Below are 14,833 nucleotides of genomic sequence, written 5' to 3'. Positions count from 1 at the left end.
GGGTATGAAGGATTAAGTGCTCGTTCGAGCATAAGCTATGAACCCTGAAGTGTTATAGGTCTTCAATCTTTCTCATGATATCTAAGGACCATAGATAGGTATGTCGGGTAGGAAGTTCGATTTGTAGATGGTTTACTCTTGGGACTGGCCAGCTCGAGATGTGAACTATCTTATTTCGGATTCTTGTGCTCGAATACTCCAGAATTGAGGCGATGCAAGCTACTAGGTACTTGAGACTTGTATTTTGGAAACATGAACAAGTTTTGTCTGACTAGAATGAGCACAAAAGGTCAATGGACATCTAGTTTGGATAGTAAGGGACGTGAGAGATCAGACGGGCTGATACTGGGACGACCTCTCATTAGGTCAAGCTTATATATCTCATGGCTCGCCAAGGTTCCCGACCAAGCCCATGCCAGCTCGAGTCCAAGGTCGGCCAATGAGATGTGGGTGTCCCCATGTGCAATTGTGTGTCGAGGATATTCACTCCAACGACGTATGCAGCCATAGCATACCATGTCATGTATCAAGCATTGATATGTACAAGCAATCGATGTATCCATCGATATATTCAAGCAATTTGAGCATGAGTTAAATCATTTCGAATGAGAACGAGTGCGATAAAGTATACACTCAACTCTATTTTCCAAAATCTCAAATATCAATAACAAGTAATCACGTATCGAATTCACAGGAGTTCAAGTAACACACACTTGACACTCACCAAGTAAAATGAGAAGAAAAGGGCACTCGAAGTTTAAGCGTCCACCGTGGGATCCTCTTGAGGGTCCTCGTGTGCGCCTGAGCAAATAATAGTGAAGCATCACTCATATATCCCAATTATCAAGGAAGATTGTACACTAGTACAATCTAAGAAAATTTCATGAAATCGAACCTCAATTACTCGTAAATCAAGGTTCAATTAGAGTTTCTTAAAGTACAAGAGCGATCGAGTTTTTATTTTGAAAAATCAAGTATAACACGTTCAATTAATATCGAAGGAATAAGGAGTGCATGAAAACTCCCTTCCTTTGGAATTCGGAAAATTTTCAGTTTTGATACGATATTTTGAAAAATCGTATCTCACATTCTACATGTCAAAAATTAGAAAACTTGGTACCGTTGGGAACCTCTTTGAAATTACTAAAAGTTCTTAGAAGACACTTTTCCATGAATTTAAGTGGAAGGTATTCAAAAATGGGCTTAAAGTTGCTGTTCCAGAACACTCAGAATTGCCGGGGTTGGTTTTTCGCTAACTTTGGAAATTCGGCAAAATTCACACGTTGTGAGCTAGCCTCTGAAATTTGTAACTCAATTAGAGTTGCAAGTAAGGTTTATAACATAAAATTCATATCAAGGATCAGAGTTTCGAGCACCGAGATACGGTGGCTCAAAGTTAGGGAAAATTCAAAACTGGTGAACAAATTTCCAGATTTGAGCTTCCAACTTTGGGACTTTAGTTAGGTATCGAAATGGACTTGGATTGGTACAAAATTTGGCAGTATAATACTCCTATATAAATAGTATCCCTCTATCAAATTTCATGGAAAAATACCTTCGGGAGGGTAGTCAATCAAACAACCAAAGTTTCGAAAATACTAAGACAAAACTGCCTTGAACCTTTTGTTTTCCATTTCAAACATTTGGTCAAGGAAAAATTCCTCAAACATGGCTCATTAATGTAGGAAAAGCCTAAGGAACATTCATGGTACATTTGGTAGGTGTTTAACACCAAGAAATTCAATTAGCAAGTCTATACCAAGCCTTGCATCAAATCTGTCCAAAAGTGAGGGTTTTCAAGAGCAGGGCAGGTTCCGTATTTTAATCAAAAATCACTCAAATTAACTCAGAATTGAGCTTGGTTTATAGCTCTGGAAATTAAATTCATAGATCTATAATTTCACAGAAGAAATAATTTTGAAATTCGGCACACAACTAGCTCGAATTCGAGCCACAAGTTGCAGCCTCAGCATTTCGTTCCAGGAAAACAGAGAAACAGGACAGCCGACTTTAAATGGTTGGTTCGGCTCACACACATGGAACCAGAATGTGAATTTTATACCAAATAAAATCTGGGAAGGTTTAGTTTCCAGTGCCGCAAACGGCACTCGATTCCGACATCGGAGCGATTAGTTATAGCCGAAACAAGGTGACCGCCTGGGCAGTGACGGGAATCATTTTCCAGTTTTCTAAACATTGGAAACCACTTCATTTAACCAACCAAATCCTGTTATTTTTTCATGAAACTTTTTACACAATCAATATAACATATAAACAACATAAAAAAGCCATTAGATCCTCAAAATTTTGCACCAAAGTGCTCGAACAAAGCAGGGGCAAAACGGTCATATTTTGTCAATGCACCATCCTTGAGTTTCTATTAACAATCCAACCTTAATCCACTAGTTTAAGCACTAAATAAACATTATTACCATCAAAACATCACAAATCAGTCCATATCTCCAAGGTGGGAGTTCATAGAGCCCACACAACCAATTTTCCATCATAAACAAGCTACCCATAAACATGCAAGGGCTTAAATGTGCATTACTACTTCCATGAAGCAAGATTTGAAGGTTAGATCGTTACCTACTTCACTTGGTGTGCAAGATCAGAATTTTTGGTCCTTTGAATGTCCAAGAAAACCGTGGAAAGCAGCTCTTTTCTTAGCTAGATGAACTCTCCAAGTATTAAGCTAAGTGGTGTTCAATTTTGGTGTGAAATGGTTGAGATTTGGTGCAAGAAATGAAGAGGGAATTGGAGCTGTTTTTTCCTCTTGGTTGTTCGGCTATTAGGAGAAGCAAAGAGGAACTAAAGCTGATGGTAAGCTTCCATGGGAAGCTTTAAATTTTGTGGCCAAAGTTTACTTCAAAAGTCAACTAGGAATAGTGCGTGTACGCGCGCGTTTTGTGCTCGATTTCTCTTAAGTTTGTTGCACTAGTGCACTAAACCTCTAATGCACTCACATTCATATCATCATTATTTACTCTTAGTAGTCCCAAAATAATGGTCTAAAGTTCTTCAATTTATCGCGCACGCGAAAACACATATTACCGATTTTGCGCGATAACGCTAAGATTTCAAGAAATTCTTATAACGATTGTATCACTAACTAATACTTGAGCACTTAAACATGAAAATACTTATTTTAGGACTAATATTCATGTCTCCAATTTTCCAACCTCATTGTATTCTCGATTCAATCATTTACTCCAAATCGCGTATTCACTATTTCACTTAACGAGCCTTCAGAAATTAAATTTTGAAACGAGTCACTTTAAAAATATAACTAAACTATAGATCCCTTTAATTAGGTCTAAAAAGGTTATAAAATAATAATCGGAGCAATTTGCCAAATAAATAATTAAATGAGCTAGTAATAGGAGTTTAAAATAGGTAAATTTTTGCGAGTCCTCACATGAGTGGAGTACTGATTCCTCAATTAACCTTTCTTAATCTACCATTGATCATTCTTAACTCTCCAATATTAATACACTCCCGATTCAAGTATAGCCTCGAAAGACGTGCACTCGTTGTTCCAAACTAAATGAATTTTCAAAAAGTGAATTTTTCAACAAAACACTTTAAAATATAAAAGGGGCGTTGCTCCATATAAATGGATTTTAAATGGTCGAAATAAATAATTCGGAGAAAATGAGTAACTAATTATTTAAGTAAACTTGTAATATTCGATAAATAAACAGAAATTTTCGAGTCCTCACATGATATACTTGTACTTGACTTATAAGTGCTGAGCAGCTGCATGTACCACATTCAATCCGAGTGGGAAGTACCTCTCCTTCCCGTCTGCGTACTTTTATCTTGATTCAGTCGATTAGAGTGTAATCTCATCGACTTTTTAGGGACCCAAACCCCATTGGCTAGTTAATCGAGTCGAGCCGGTAAGGGTTTGGTCTATTAGATAACGAACTATGGGTATCTAGTGTTGTCGAGTGGAGTGTTATCTCCTTGACTAATCGGTATACTCGAGTATTACCACCAGTGTTTAGTTGGTGTTCAGACCCAATAAGGGGGTAGAATGGTGGACGGATTGGAGTTAAGCGAAGTACTACTGGATTGGTTACTTTACTTGAAAGTTGATGGAGTGTCAACTAATATTTGATCAAGCTCTGGTGAAGCAATGGGAACTTGGCTCCTGAGAACCATCCGCATCCTTATATTTTGAAATGATTATTGCTTATTGGATTATTGTTTTTTTTTTAAAAAACAAAAGCACTTTACACTAGCTCATTTTGAGATTTGCTACTTGAAGTGTTATTGCTCACTTTTATGAACTTTTCATACTCATTAATTTGCTACGTGATACTTGTACTTTTAAATAATGGTCAACTTGCTATTTGGAACCTCATTGGACTTGTAGCTCACTCTACGCCATTTGTTTTCCTTACAAGGGTACGAGTGAGGCGTGAGACTTGTACAAACTAGTGTGGTCTAGTTTGTTTTGGAATTTGCAATTGTTCTCACGCTAGCACCCGACTAGGGGTTGATTGTACTTGGACTATAACATTTTAATGTATTTGGGCATGTATGAGACTTGTAGTTGGATTTGAGTATTAATGTATATGCTAAGTTTGAAATCGTTGTTTTATTTCCTTTATATGATTGTAAGTTTTTTCTCGAGTTAAGCGTGATTAAGTCCTGGCGAGAGTTGGGCAGGCGGTTCACTAAACCCTAGAGTACGCCCTAGGAGGAGGTGGGGCCGTCACAAGGGCTCAGTCACATATCATGAAATTTCAAATAAAATCTCAATAATAAAAGCGACATTAAATACAACCTTCAAGATAAATACACTCATGGACATCCACTATCCACACAATCTACAATACAACCAATGAGTCAAACTTGCAAGAAAATCAACAAACAAGCTGTCAAGGCCTTAGAAGAAATCTATAAAGTATTGGCTAGACATATATGAAGTACTCACTCGAGCAACTAACAAACTTAGAAGAAATCGAGGCTTTCCTCAATCAACCTCTCATGTTCTCATCCCTGTAAGGAAAACAAATAGCATGGAATGAGTTAAAAGCCCAGTGACGTTCCAAGTAACCAAGCAGGTAAAATAAGAGACAAGATAGCATACCTTGACATCAAGAAACAAGTCAAATTCAAATAGATCATAACTTAGCATATAGTTAAGCAAGTAGCTAGATAGATCATGTAAAAGTGTACAGTAAAGAATACATTTATGGCCAAGGATATAGGTAGCTCTCAGGAGCAAGTTCCACAGTAACTTGATCAAGGTCCGTTGACTCTCTATCAACCACGAAAGTATAATGTCCATAGATCTCTACTTTACCCCAATTTTAGTCCACCAAACATATCCCTAACCGGGCCCGAACGTAAAAGAAGTACCCAATGTTCGTCGATCTCCTCGACCAAGCCCTTGCCGGCTCGATTCGACCAACTAGCCCTGGGTTGGACTTATAGTCCCAGGCATACAGTAATTCAGAATATGGCTTCACTACAAGAAATTTCGCCTTTTGTGACAATAAAAAGTCATCACTAAAAATCAAAAAGTCATCATTATATGACTATAGTGACAACTTTTTTCATTGTCTCATGGTTGTCACTAATTATATGTCACCAATGGGTACGTGTGACAACTCTTTTAAAGTCATCACTAAATCTTGTTATTTAATGACGAGGACTAAGTCGTCACTAACGGCTGTCATTCTGTGACGAATTTTCTTGTCATTGTTTCACATATTTTTTTTGTCATAAAATGTATCAAAAGTCGTCACAAATTTGAACTCTACAGTGATGACTTGAACTTGTCACTATCATTCCCAGTATTCAGTGACAAGAATAGTCGTCACTTAATGAACTTACAACTTTGTTTGGAAGATCTGCAATTGTTCATTACAAATATAGCATTGTCACGGCATTTCTGACAATTATAGCAAAAAATTAAATATGCATGATAGTGACAACTTTGAAGGTTATCACTGAGTTTTGTCTTAAAGAGTTGAAATTGGCCATTACAAATATAGTATTGCCTTGGCATTTTCAACAATTATAGTAGAACATTCAATTTGACAAAAGGCAAAATCAACCAGAACATTCAATTTGACAAAAGGCAAAATCAACATAGAATATATGCCACAAATTCACATATTTGGCCATAACTGTGATGGCCCCAACTCCCCCTAGGGCGTACCTCAGGGTTTAGCAGACTGCCTGCCCAACTCTCGCCAGAACTCACTCACTCGTATCTGAAGAAAAAAAAACTAAGAACGTACATCCATAGAAAATGAATAACACATCCACTTAATATATACATTGATACTCAAATCCAGATACAAAGCTTCTACACACCAAAATACTCCAAAGTGTAATCCAATAAACAATAATCATTCCAAAGTATAAGGATACGGATGACTCTCAGGAGCCAAATTCCCATCGCATCACCAGAGCTTGATCAAGTAATAGTTGACACTCCGTCAACCTTCAAGTAAGTAACCAATCCAGTAGAGCACCACTTACACTACTCTCCGTCCACCTTTCACACCTCCTATTGGGCCCAAAATCCTCAATAAACAAGGTGGTAATACTCGAGTATACCGATTAGTCGAGGAGATAACACTCCACTCGACATCACTAATTACCCATGGTTCGTTATCTAATCGACCAAACCCTTACCGGCTTGACTCGATTAACTAGCCAGTAGGGTTTGGGGTCCCCAAAAGTCGATGAGATAACACTCCAATCGACTGAATTAAAATAAAAGTACGGAGACGGGAATGAGAGGCACCTCCCACTCGGATTGAGTGTGGTACATACTGCCGCTCCGCACTTACAACTCAAGTACAAGTATATCAAATCAATTACAATAATAAACAAGTATATATCATATTAGGGCAAGTGCGATAAAGTACACTCTTGCCTGATCAACAAATTACATATCATTAAATCACATTGATCAAGTATTGAAAACAAGTATCCAGTTCAATCAGGTATTTGGAAGCACTCACCAAAAGATATAGTGCCTTTACTGGTCACTTTTAGGTTGTACTCCGGGTTTGGAGTCCAAAGTTACGATAAAACTTAGTTTAAGAACTTTGAAAATCGACTAAGGTTCGAAACTTAAACGTTTCGTTCAATAAGAATCAAGAAATGGAAATTCACTTGGAGAATATTCGTGAAACACTTGCTCGCTTTTCAAACTATATAACTTTATAACATTTATATTTGGAAATGCCATTTGATTCGAAAGTACAAGGAAAACGTACTTCAAGCAGTCATTATTTTATTTCTCAAGGGTACAAATTCGGTCAAGTCCTTACATATATACCTCGGTAAAAGAAGACACAAATATCCTAGATGGTTCAAGCAGTAATCACTCTTAACCCTTACTCAAGTTGCAAGTATGCCAATCAAGATTCGACTTATGCGCCGGTGTGGGTGTCGTTGCCTGCGCTCCCACTGCCTTTGTTCAATGCCGTTTATATTACCAAGTTAGCGGGTTTGCTGGGGAGGTGTCTGAAGATCGACTCAGCGACATTAGCGCTCCGACGGCCGTCGGTAGCAAGAGTACTGGTTGAGATGGATGTATCCAAGCAACCTCCAAACCGTATCTGGATTGGGGAGGACCAGGAGGGTTTCTGGCAGGAAGTGGAGTACGAAAGCTGGCCGCAGTTTTGTGGGTTTTGTACCCGATTTGGTCATACAGAAGGGGACTGTTATAGGAAGAATCCGGATCTCAAACCATCCAAAAATTTGGTCATGAAGGCAGGGAAGGCAATGGAGGTTTATCGGCCTAAGAGTCGACCAGGGACGCTGCCGGAGGCTTTGGTTACTCAGTTGGCGTCGCCCCAGCTCACTGTTGGGGTTTTGGTTCCTGGCCAGGCCAGTGAAGGGGGTATTGACGTCTCTATTGCACCAGAGGAGGCTGCGTGCTCGGACATGGGGGACGTCAAGGGGTCTCCACAGGCTGACATTGGTATGTCCGTGACAGATGTTGCGCTTGGGAGTGTGGCGACTGCTGGGACTGCGGTAGCCGCACAGGCGTTTGCTGATGCGTCAGAAAGGGGTCCACTCGGGGTGGAACATGGCAAGGAAGAGGGGAAGGATTGTGGGGGGGAGGGGAAGGAGTGTAGGCAGAATGAGCAGAATGAAGAGGTGGTTGTGGTGTCCTCTAATTCCTTCGCGGTGCTGCACTCACTGTCGGATATGGAGGTGCGGGATTTTGAGCGTGACCCATCCAGGTCGGCGAGTCATGTGCGGACACCCAGTCAGAGGCATAGGCGTCTTTGCTCGGATGGGGACAAACCAGGGGAACTGGTGTCGAGGGAGCAGTTAAACCAGTTTCACAGGCAGTTGCTTCATCGTCAGGTCGGGGAGTCAGGTGAGGGCCAAGAGCAGGATGGGGTGGAGAAAGTGAAGCAGCAGGAGGTTGCGGAGTATGGCCAGCCAGCAGCTTTGAGGAAAGGGGGACGGTCTGTTAAGGCAAATCTTAATCAGGTAAATCTCCAATCGCAGAATCCTTATTCTTTACGGTCTCATGTTAAGTCCCTTTAAGTCTGTGGTTTGGAATATTCGTGGGGCTTCCCGCAAGGATTCACTTAGATATTTACATAAGATTTGTAAAACTAATAAGATAAGGTTGCTGGTGTTGTTGGAACCTTTGTCGGATACTCCGCAACTTGAGGTGGTCCGACGGTTACTTGGGTTTGATTGTTCTCTGGGAGCATTGAATAATAAGGTGTGGGTTTTTTGGTACAATGACATGACGTTGAATTTCAAGGAGCTGGCAGAGCAACTCCTTCATATGCACGTTACCTTCTCCTCGGGGTGCTCTATTCAGTTCTCGGCAGTATATGCTCGGTGTACTAGGGTGGGGCGGAGAGATCTGTGGGCAACAATGGGTGCTTTGGCAGGTGAAGTTGTTGGGCCCTGGTTACTGGCAGGGGACTTCAATGTCATATCCAGTATGGAGGAGCGCGCAGGAGGTTCTCCGGCCAATGAAAGAAACATGGAAGAATTTAATGATTCAATTGGCAATTGTGGTTTGACGGAGGTGCCTTTCGATGGTAGTGTATTCACATGGACGAATGGTAGGGTGTGGCAGCGCTTGGATAGGGCCTTAATGAATCAGGATTGGGCTGGTGGGTATGAGTTCTCTCATGTCTCACACTTGTGCAGAGGTCGCTCGGATCATGCTCCACTGTTGATCAGTTGCCAGAATGGGGGTTCTATCAAACGGCCATTTAAATTTCTGAATGTCTGGCGGAGGCACTCCGGTTTCTTGGAAGTGGTTCAGCAGGGTTGGGCGATGCCCGTGAAGGGCGACGGTATGACGAAATTTGTTCAAAAACTGCGGGCAGTTAAGGGTTGCCTGCGGGGATGGAATGTCCAGGTGTTTGGCAATATTTTTAACAGGGTCAGAGAGGCTGAGGTTGATCTGAAACAACGGGAGGCGCAATATGACATCCAGAGGGACTCGGGTTCCATATCAGCGCTAGAGGAGGCCAAGGCGATTCATGCGAGGAGCCTGGCATGGGAGTGTGAGTATTGGAGACAGAAGGCTGGCATCCGTTGGTTGCAGGTGGGGGATGCTAATACGGCATTTTTCCATTCGCGATGCCGTCAGCGTCGTAATGTTAATTTTGTGGCTCGCATTAAAGATCAGTCGGGAACATGGGTGGAGGATATCCAGGACATCAAGCGTTCAGCAGTGGATTTCTTTGCCTCTTTGCTAGCCTCCGAACAACATGGATGGCAAGCTCCGGGGTTTCCTTTTACGCTCCCACATCTGGCTGCTGCGGACAATGCCATGTTAAGTGCGCCACCGGACGTGGAAGAATTGAAGGGGGTGGTTTTTGCGTTACAGGCAGATAGTGCTCCGGGCCCTGATGGGTTTGGCGCTGGATTTTACCAGGCTTGTTGGGATATCATTAAGTCTGATTTGTTGGACGCAGTACAGGCTTTCTTCCAGGGTTTGCGTTTACCTAGGAGTTTTACTAGCACTTCTATTCTTCTCCTTCCTAAGGTTACGGGCGCCTCGCAATGGAAGGACTTTAGACCAATCAGTTTGTGCAACGTCTGCTCAAAGATTATTTCTAAGATCGTTTCTGATCGGTTGGGTAGGGTTCTTCCTGCCTTAGTGGACCCCTGGCAGACTGGCTTTGTACCAGGCCGTGGAATCACGGACAACATTCTTCTCACGCAGGAGTTGGTGGCTGATTTAGATCGGCGATTGAGGCACCCGAATCTCATGTTGAAGTTGGATATGGAAAAGGCGTATGACAGGGTCGAGTGGTCTTTTCTTTTGTTTATGCTGCGGAAGTTTGGTTTTGAGGAACAGGTGGTAGACATCATTTTTCGTCTGGTGTCTAACAATTGGTTCTCAGTTTTGGTCAATGGGGAGGCTGCGGGTTTTTTTAAGTCCTCAAGGGGGCTTCGGCAGGGTGACCCGGTGTCGCCTGCCCTTTTTGTTTTAATTGCCGAGTTTCTAGGCCGAGGGGTGCATCATCTTCTGGCTAATCAGCCGGGCAGGTTGTTTGTTTCGTCAGGGACTCCGGTGCCTTACCTCACTTTTGCGGATGACATGCTAATTTTTACAAGATGCTCGGAGGAGTGCCTGTCTGCAATCAAGGAGTTTCTTACGGCATACCAGGAGGCCTCTGGTCAAAGGGTAAATTGCAGTAAGAGCTCCTTTTTCTTGCCGTCAGGGGCTACTTCACAGCAGGAGGAGGTGGTGCATAGCATTTTGGGTTTTCACCGTCAGTCGTTTCCATTCACCTATTTGGGGGCACCAATTCATAAAGGCCGGCAGCGGAGTGTCTTGTTTGATGATATTGTGTCCAAAATGCGGGCCCGCCTGGGGCACTGGAGTTCTAAGTTGCTATCCTTTGGGGGTAAACTCGTCTTAGCACGGCATGTCCTTGCGTCATTGCCTATGTATCTACTTCAGGTGTTGGATCCTCCCAAGGCGGTTCTCTCTCGGTTAGGCAGGATCTGTAATTCCTTTCTTTGGGATCATCAAGGGGAGAGGCGCATTCATTGGTCGTCCTGGGATAAGTTATGTTTTCCCTATGACGAAGGGGGTCTTGAGTTTAGATCCTTCAAGGACATGGCACGGGCGTTCTCAGCAAAATTATGGTGGCGGTTTAGGCTTGGAGATTCCATCTGGGCTACTTTCATGCAGGCCAAGTACGTCAAAGGGAGTCATCCGTCGGAAGTGTCGGCAATGCGGGCTACAGCTACGTGGCGGCGTCTTGAGGCGATTGGTCCTGTGGTTGAGCCGCACATTAGATGGAGCTTAGGGGAAGGTTTGGTGGATTTTTGGAAGGACAGGTGGGTGTTTCATGAGCCCTTACAGCAGGTTGTGGTTAGTTTGGAGAGGCCTCATTTTCTTGTCTCGGAGTTTCTTACTTTGGGGGGATGGGATGAACGGCGTCTTGCTCGGTGGGTTCCGGAGTTTGTTGTTCGTGCAATTATAGATATACCCTTTGACTTAGCTCAGAAAGATAGAATGGTCTGGTTGCCTTCACCGTCGGGGTGCTTTTCGGTCAAGTCGGCGTGGGAGGTGCTTCGGGGAAGGCGGCATCATTCCTTGGTTGATTCATTATTATGGCCTTCGGTTCTACCAGTAAAAATGTCCTTTTTGGCTTGGCGAGTGGTGCGTAATGCCCTTCCTCTGGATGCGGCGTTGCGATCGCGGGGGCTGGCCTTACCCTCTAGATGTGGGTGTTGTTATCTGGAAGAGGAGGCGCTGCTGCATGTTTTCCTCACGGGTCCGGTCACATCGGAAGTGTGGCGGAGGGTGTCTGGCCGTTTTGGTTTTCAGCTGCAGAATTGCTGGAGTATGGCATCGGTTTTTGTTGCTTGGTATCTCTCTTCTCCGTCATCTTCAAAAAATCATATTCGGGCGTTTATGCCAGTGGTTGTGTGCTGGTTTCTCTGGTTAGCAAGGAATCAGGAGCGCTACCATGGCGTGCGGTGGGGAAGCATTAAGATCATCCACGAGGTGGACGTTTTTTTGGAACAGCTAGGAAGGGCGAATAGGCTTCATCGGTCGCATTTCACGGGAGATGCTGATTGTGATTTGTTTCGTAGTGTTCAAGCCCCGCCTCGAAGGAGGACCCCTCGAGCGATTGCCTGGGTGAAACCGCTTCCTGGGGTGCTTAAACTCAACTCGGACGCTAGTGTGAACCAGGGTAGGGCCTCAGGTGGTGGGTTGCTGCGGGATAGTCAAGGGAAATTGATTTTTGCGTTTTATAAGGAATTCGGGGAGCAGGATGTGTTGTCAGCGGAAAGCTTGGCGTTGCTTTTTGGTCTCAACTTGTGTTTGCAGAGGGGTTTGCGTCCCTCGGTGGTAGAAGTCGATTCCAAGGCGTTGGTGCAATTGGTAGTCTCGGGGGCAATTGCTAAGTGGCCATTATGTAATATCTTGCGGAAAATTAGGAGTCTCCTGGAGGGTTTCTCGGCCACAGTTTCACATATTTTCCGTGAGGCTAACTCCTCGGCGGATAGATTAGCAGCTGTTGGGGCAAGTGGCATTTGCATTTATGATCATATTCACCAAGTGCCGGCTATTGTTCGGGCCACTATCGTGCTAGACGCACGGGGGGTGCCAGGTGTTCGATGGTTTGATAAGGAGGGTTAGGTTCTTAGGTTCTATGTGTCCCGCGTAGGCTTTGATTTTTTGGGGTGGTGACACCCCTTTCTGGTGTTTTTTGACTTTGAGGTTTGATGTGGTCTCTTGATTGGCAATAATATTTGGGGCTGGCATCCCATCCCCGGTCACGGGGTTTGCCAAAAAAAAAAAAAAAAAGTTGCAAGTATGTCTACCTAGCCCTTGAACGTAAATTTGGGCAGCACGTCCTTTGTATTTTCCTATTTTCCAGCCATTTATGGTTTCATTCTTTTCCTCAATCAAACCCAAAGTTACACACAAAATAATCTCATTTCACTAGCTGTTCAATAGGCTCAAGGTAATATAAGTACAAAATCAAACTAACGACATGTACGGAAATGAGGTTTAGCAAAAGACAGATTTGACGTGTTTTTGCGTAATGGACACAACCAAAGCTACGCTTATCAGATTGGGGTGTAAATTATACCGTTCCGAAGCTAAGACAAAGGGATACAATTTTGAAGAAGACCACTTGTCCAAATTCCAGTGTAACCCAGTCAAATTCCCAATTCACAGAACCAAGTTCCAACTTACCGGCCAGTTAACCGTACTACCTTCAAATGGCCATATCTCAAGCTACCAAAATCCGTTTAAGACGTTCTTAGAGGTGTTAGAAAGCTAAGACATAGTACTAAAACTTTCATGTTTTGACTAAAAGCTAGTTCAGTACGTATCAAGGTGAACAAACGCAACCAACTTAGTGTACTGTCAAAGCTATCCACTGACTTTACTCTTATGGCAGTCAGGGTATTTTCATCTTTTCACAGGCTACTTTGCTCTAACTGAACTGAAATTTTGTAGGTAACCATAAAATATCATTATCTACAACTTTCATGTTTTGTGCCAAGCCTGATTCAGCCTCTAACATGATGAAATAGAATCAGGCAGAACTGAAGCCAAATTTTCCAGAAATCTGGAATTTTGCTATATTCAAGCTATACTTCTCATTTTTACCTTAAACTACCACTACTTTCTCCTTTACAAGATCATATACCATATATATACATCATATAACACCTAACCCACAAGAAACCCTAACTCAAAAGTCATCCATCTAACCATCAACACCATTTGAAACAAGCATCACAAGCACAATTCTAACATTAATACCCAACTTAATCATGATTAATGGAGAAAGAATGGTTGATCAGCCATTATACCTCAAGACACAAGCTTGCAAGGATGATCCTTCACCTCTCCTTGAAATCTTTGGTTCCTTAAGCTTCCCAAGCTTCCAAACTAGTGATTAATCGGTTTAGTTTTTTCTTGGTTGCACTCAAAAAGTTGGATTCAAGGTTAAAATTTGAAGAACTCTCCTCACTCTCTTCTATGATACCCCAACTTTTAGGATCATCTTTTGTTTAGTCTCAAAGAGGATATTACGGTTTCTTTAGTTTATTTTTATTTTTAAAACATTATTTTGTTTTAAAGAAGGAACTAAAGCTATTTCTTTGGGTTTGATTTAAAATCTTGTTTTATTTTAAAAGACTAGAAACCCTAAACGTCTAATCAAAACCCTAGTTTCACTTGTGACTGATCGTTTTCTCAAATTTCTCATATTTTAACTGAAACCCTAAATTCAATTTATGGAATTGTAAAACCCCTCACGTTTTCTTAAAAATCCCCTTTTATTTGGAACTTATGATTTTATAATAGCCCTACTACCCAATCACACCAAAATAAGTGTAAATGAATATAGAAGTAAGGGTTTTCGTTGTCCGTTTTCAAGTTAGAGCGAATTAGGGTTTTCACGTTTTTCCGTAGTTTGACTATTTGGTACAGAGTGAGGATCAAATTTGGTAGGTAAGAGTGACTTTTGGATGAGGAAATATTATATGATTAGAAGTGATAATAATAAGTTAGTGATTAGAAGTTAAAAATCCTAGTATACACTACTTGACCACCACTTCACTACCACCACATACCCTTGATATTTTTGCAAAATACACCCCCCTCATCCTCAGCCATGTGACCGAAATATGTGGCCAAAATGCAAGGAAAAGAGAGAGAAACTTGGAAGGCTTTGGTGGTGACAAGTGTCAACCACCTATGGTTTTTTGACCAAGCCAAGTCTCACCTTCTTATCTTCCATTTGAGTTCATCTTTCCTCATTTTTCTTCCTGTTTTGGCTGAGAGCTAGGAGGAGCAAGAGAGTGAAGAAAGTTCAATCTTCTA

The 14,833-nt window shown here is 42.2% G+C and overlaps 1 protein-coding gene across 1 annotated transcript; it reads left to right on the top strand.

Moving 5' to 3' along the window:
- The first annotated feature begins 7,563 nt into the window (after positions 1-7,563).
- On the top strand, positions 7,564-12,628 carry LOC140014125 (uncharacterized). Its single transcript, XM_072064526.1, has 2 exons — positions 7,564-8,481; positions 8,618-12,628. Exons 1-2 carry the CDS (start codon positions 7,564-7,566, stop codon positions 12,626-12,628), a joined length of 4,929 nt encoding a protein of 1,642 aa, XP_071920627.1.
- The last annotated feature ends 2,205 nt before the right edge of the window (positions 12,629-14,833 follow it).

This window comes from Coffea arabica, chromosome 9c (assembly GCF_036785885.1).
Source record: "Coffea arabica cultivar ET-39 chromosome 9c, Coffea Arabica ET-39 HiFi, whole genome shotgun sequence".
NCBI classification, from domain to species: Eukaryota; Viridiplantae; Streptophyta; class Magnoliopsida; order Gentianales; family Rubiaceae; genus Coffea; species Coffea arabica.
Note: the sequence above shows the minus strand (reverse complement) of the source record. Positions and strands in the feature narration are given on the sequence as shown.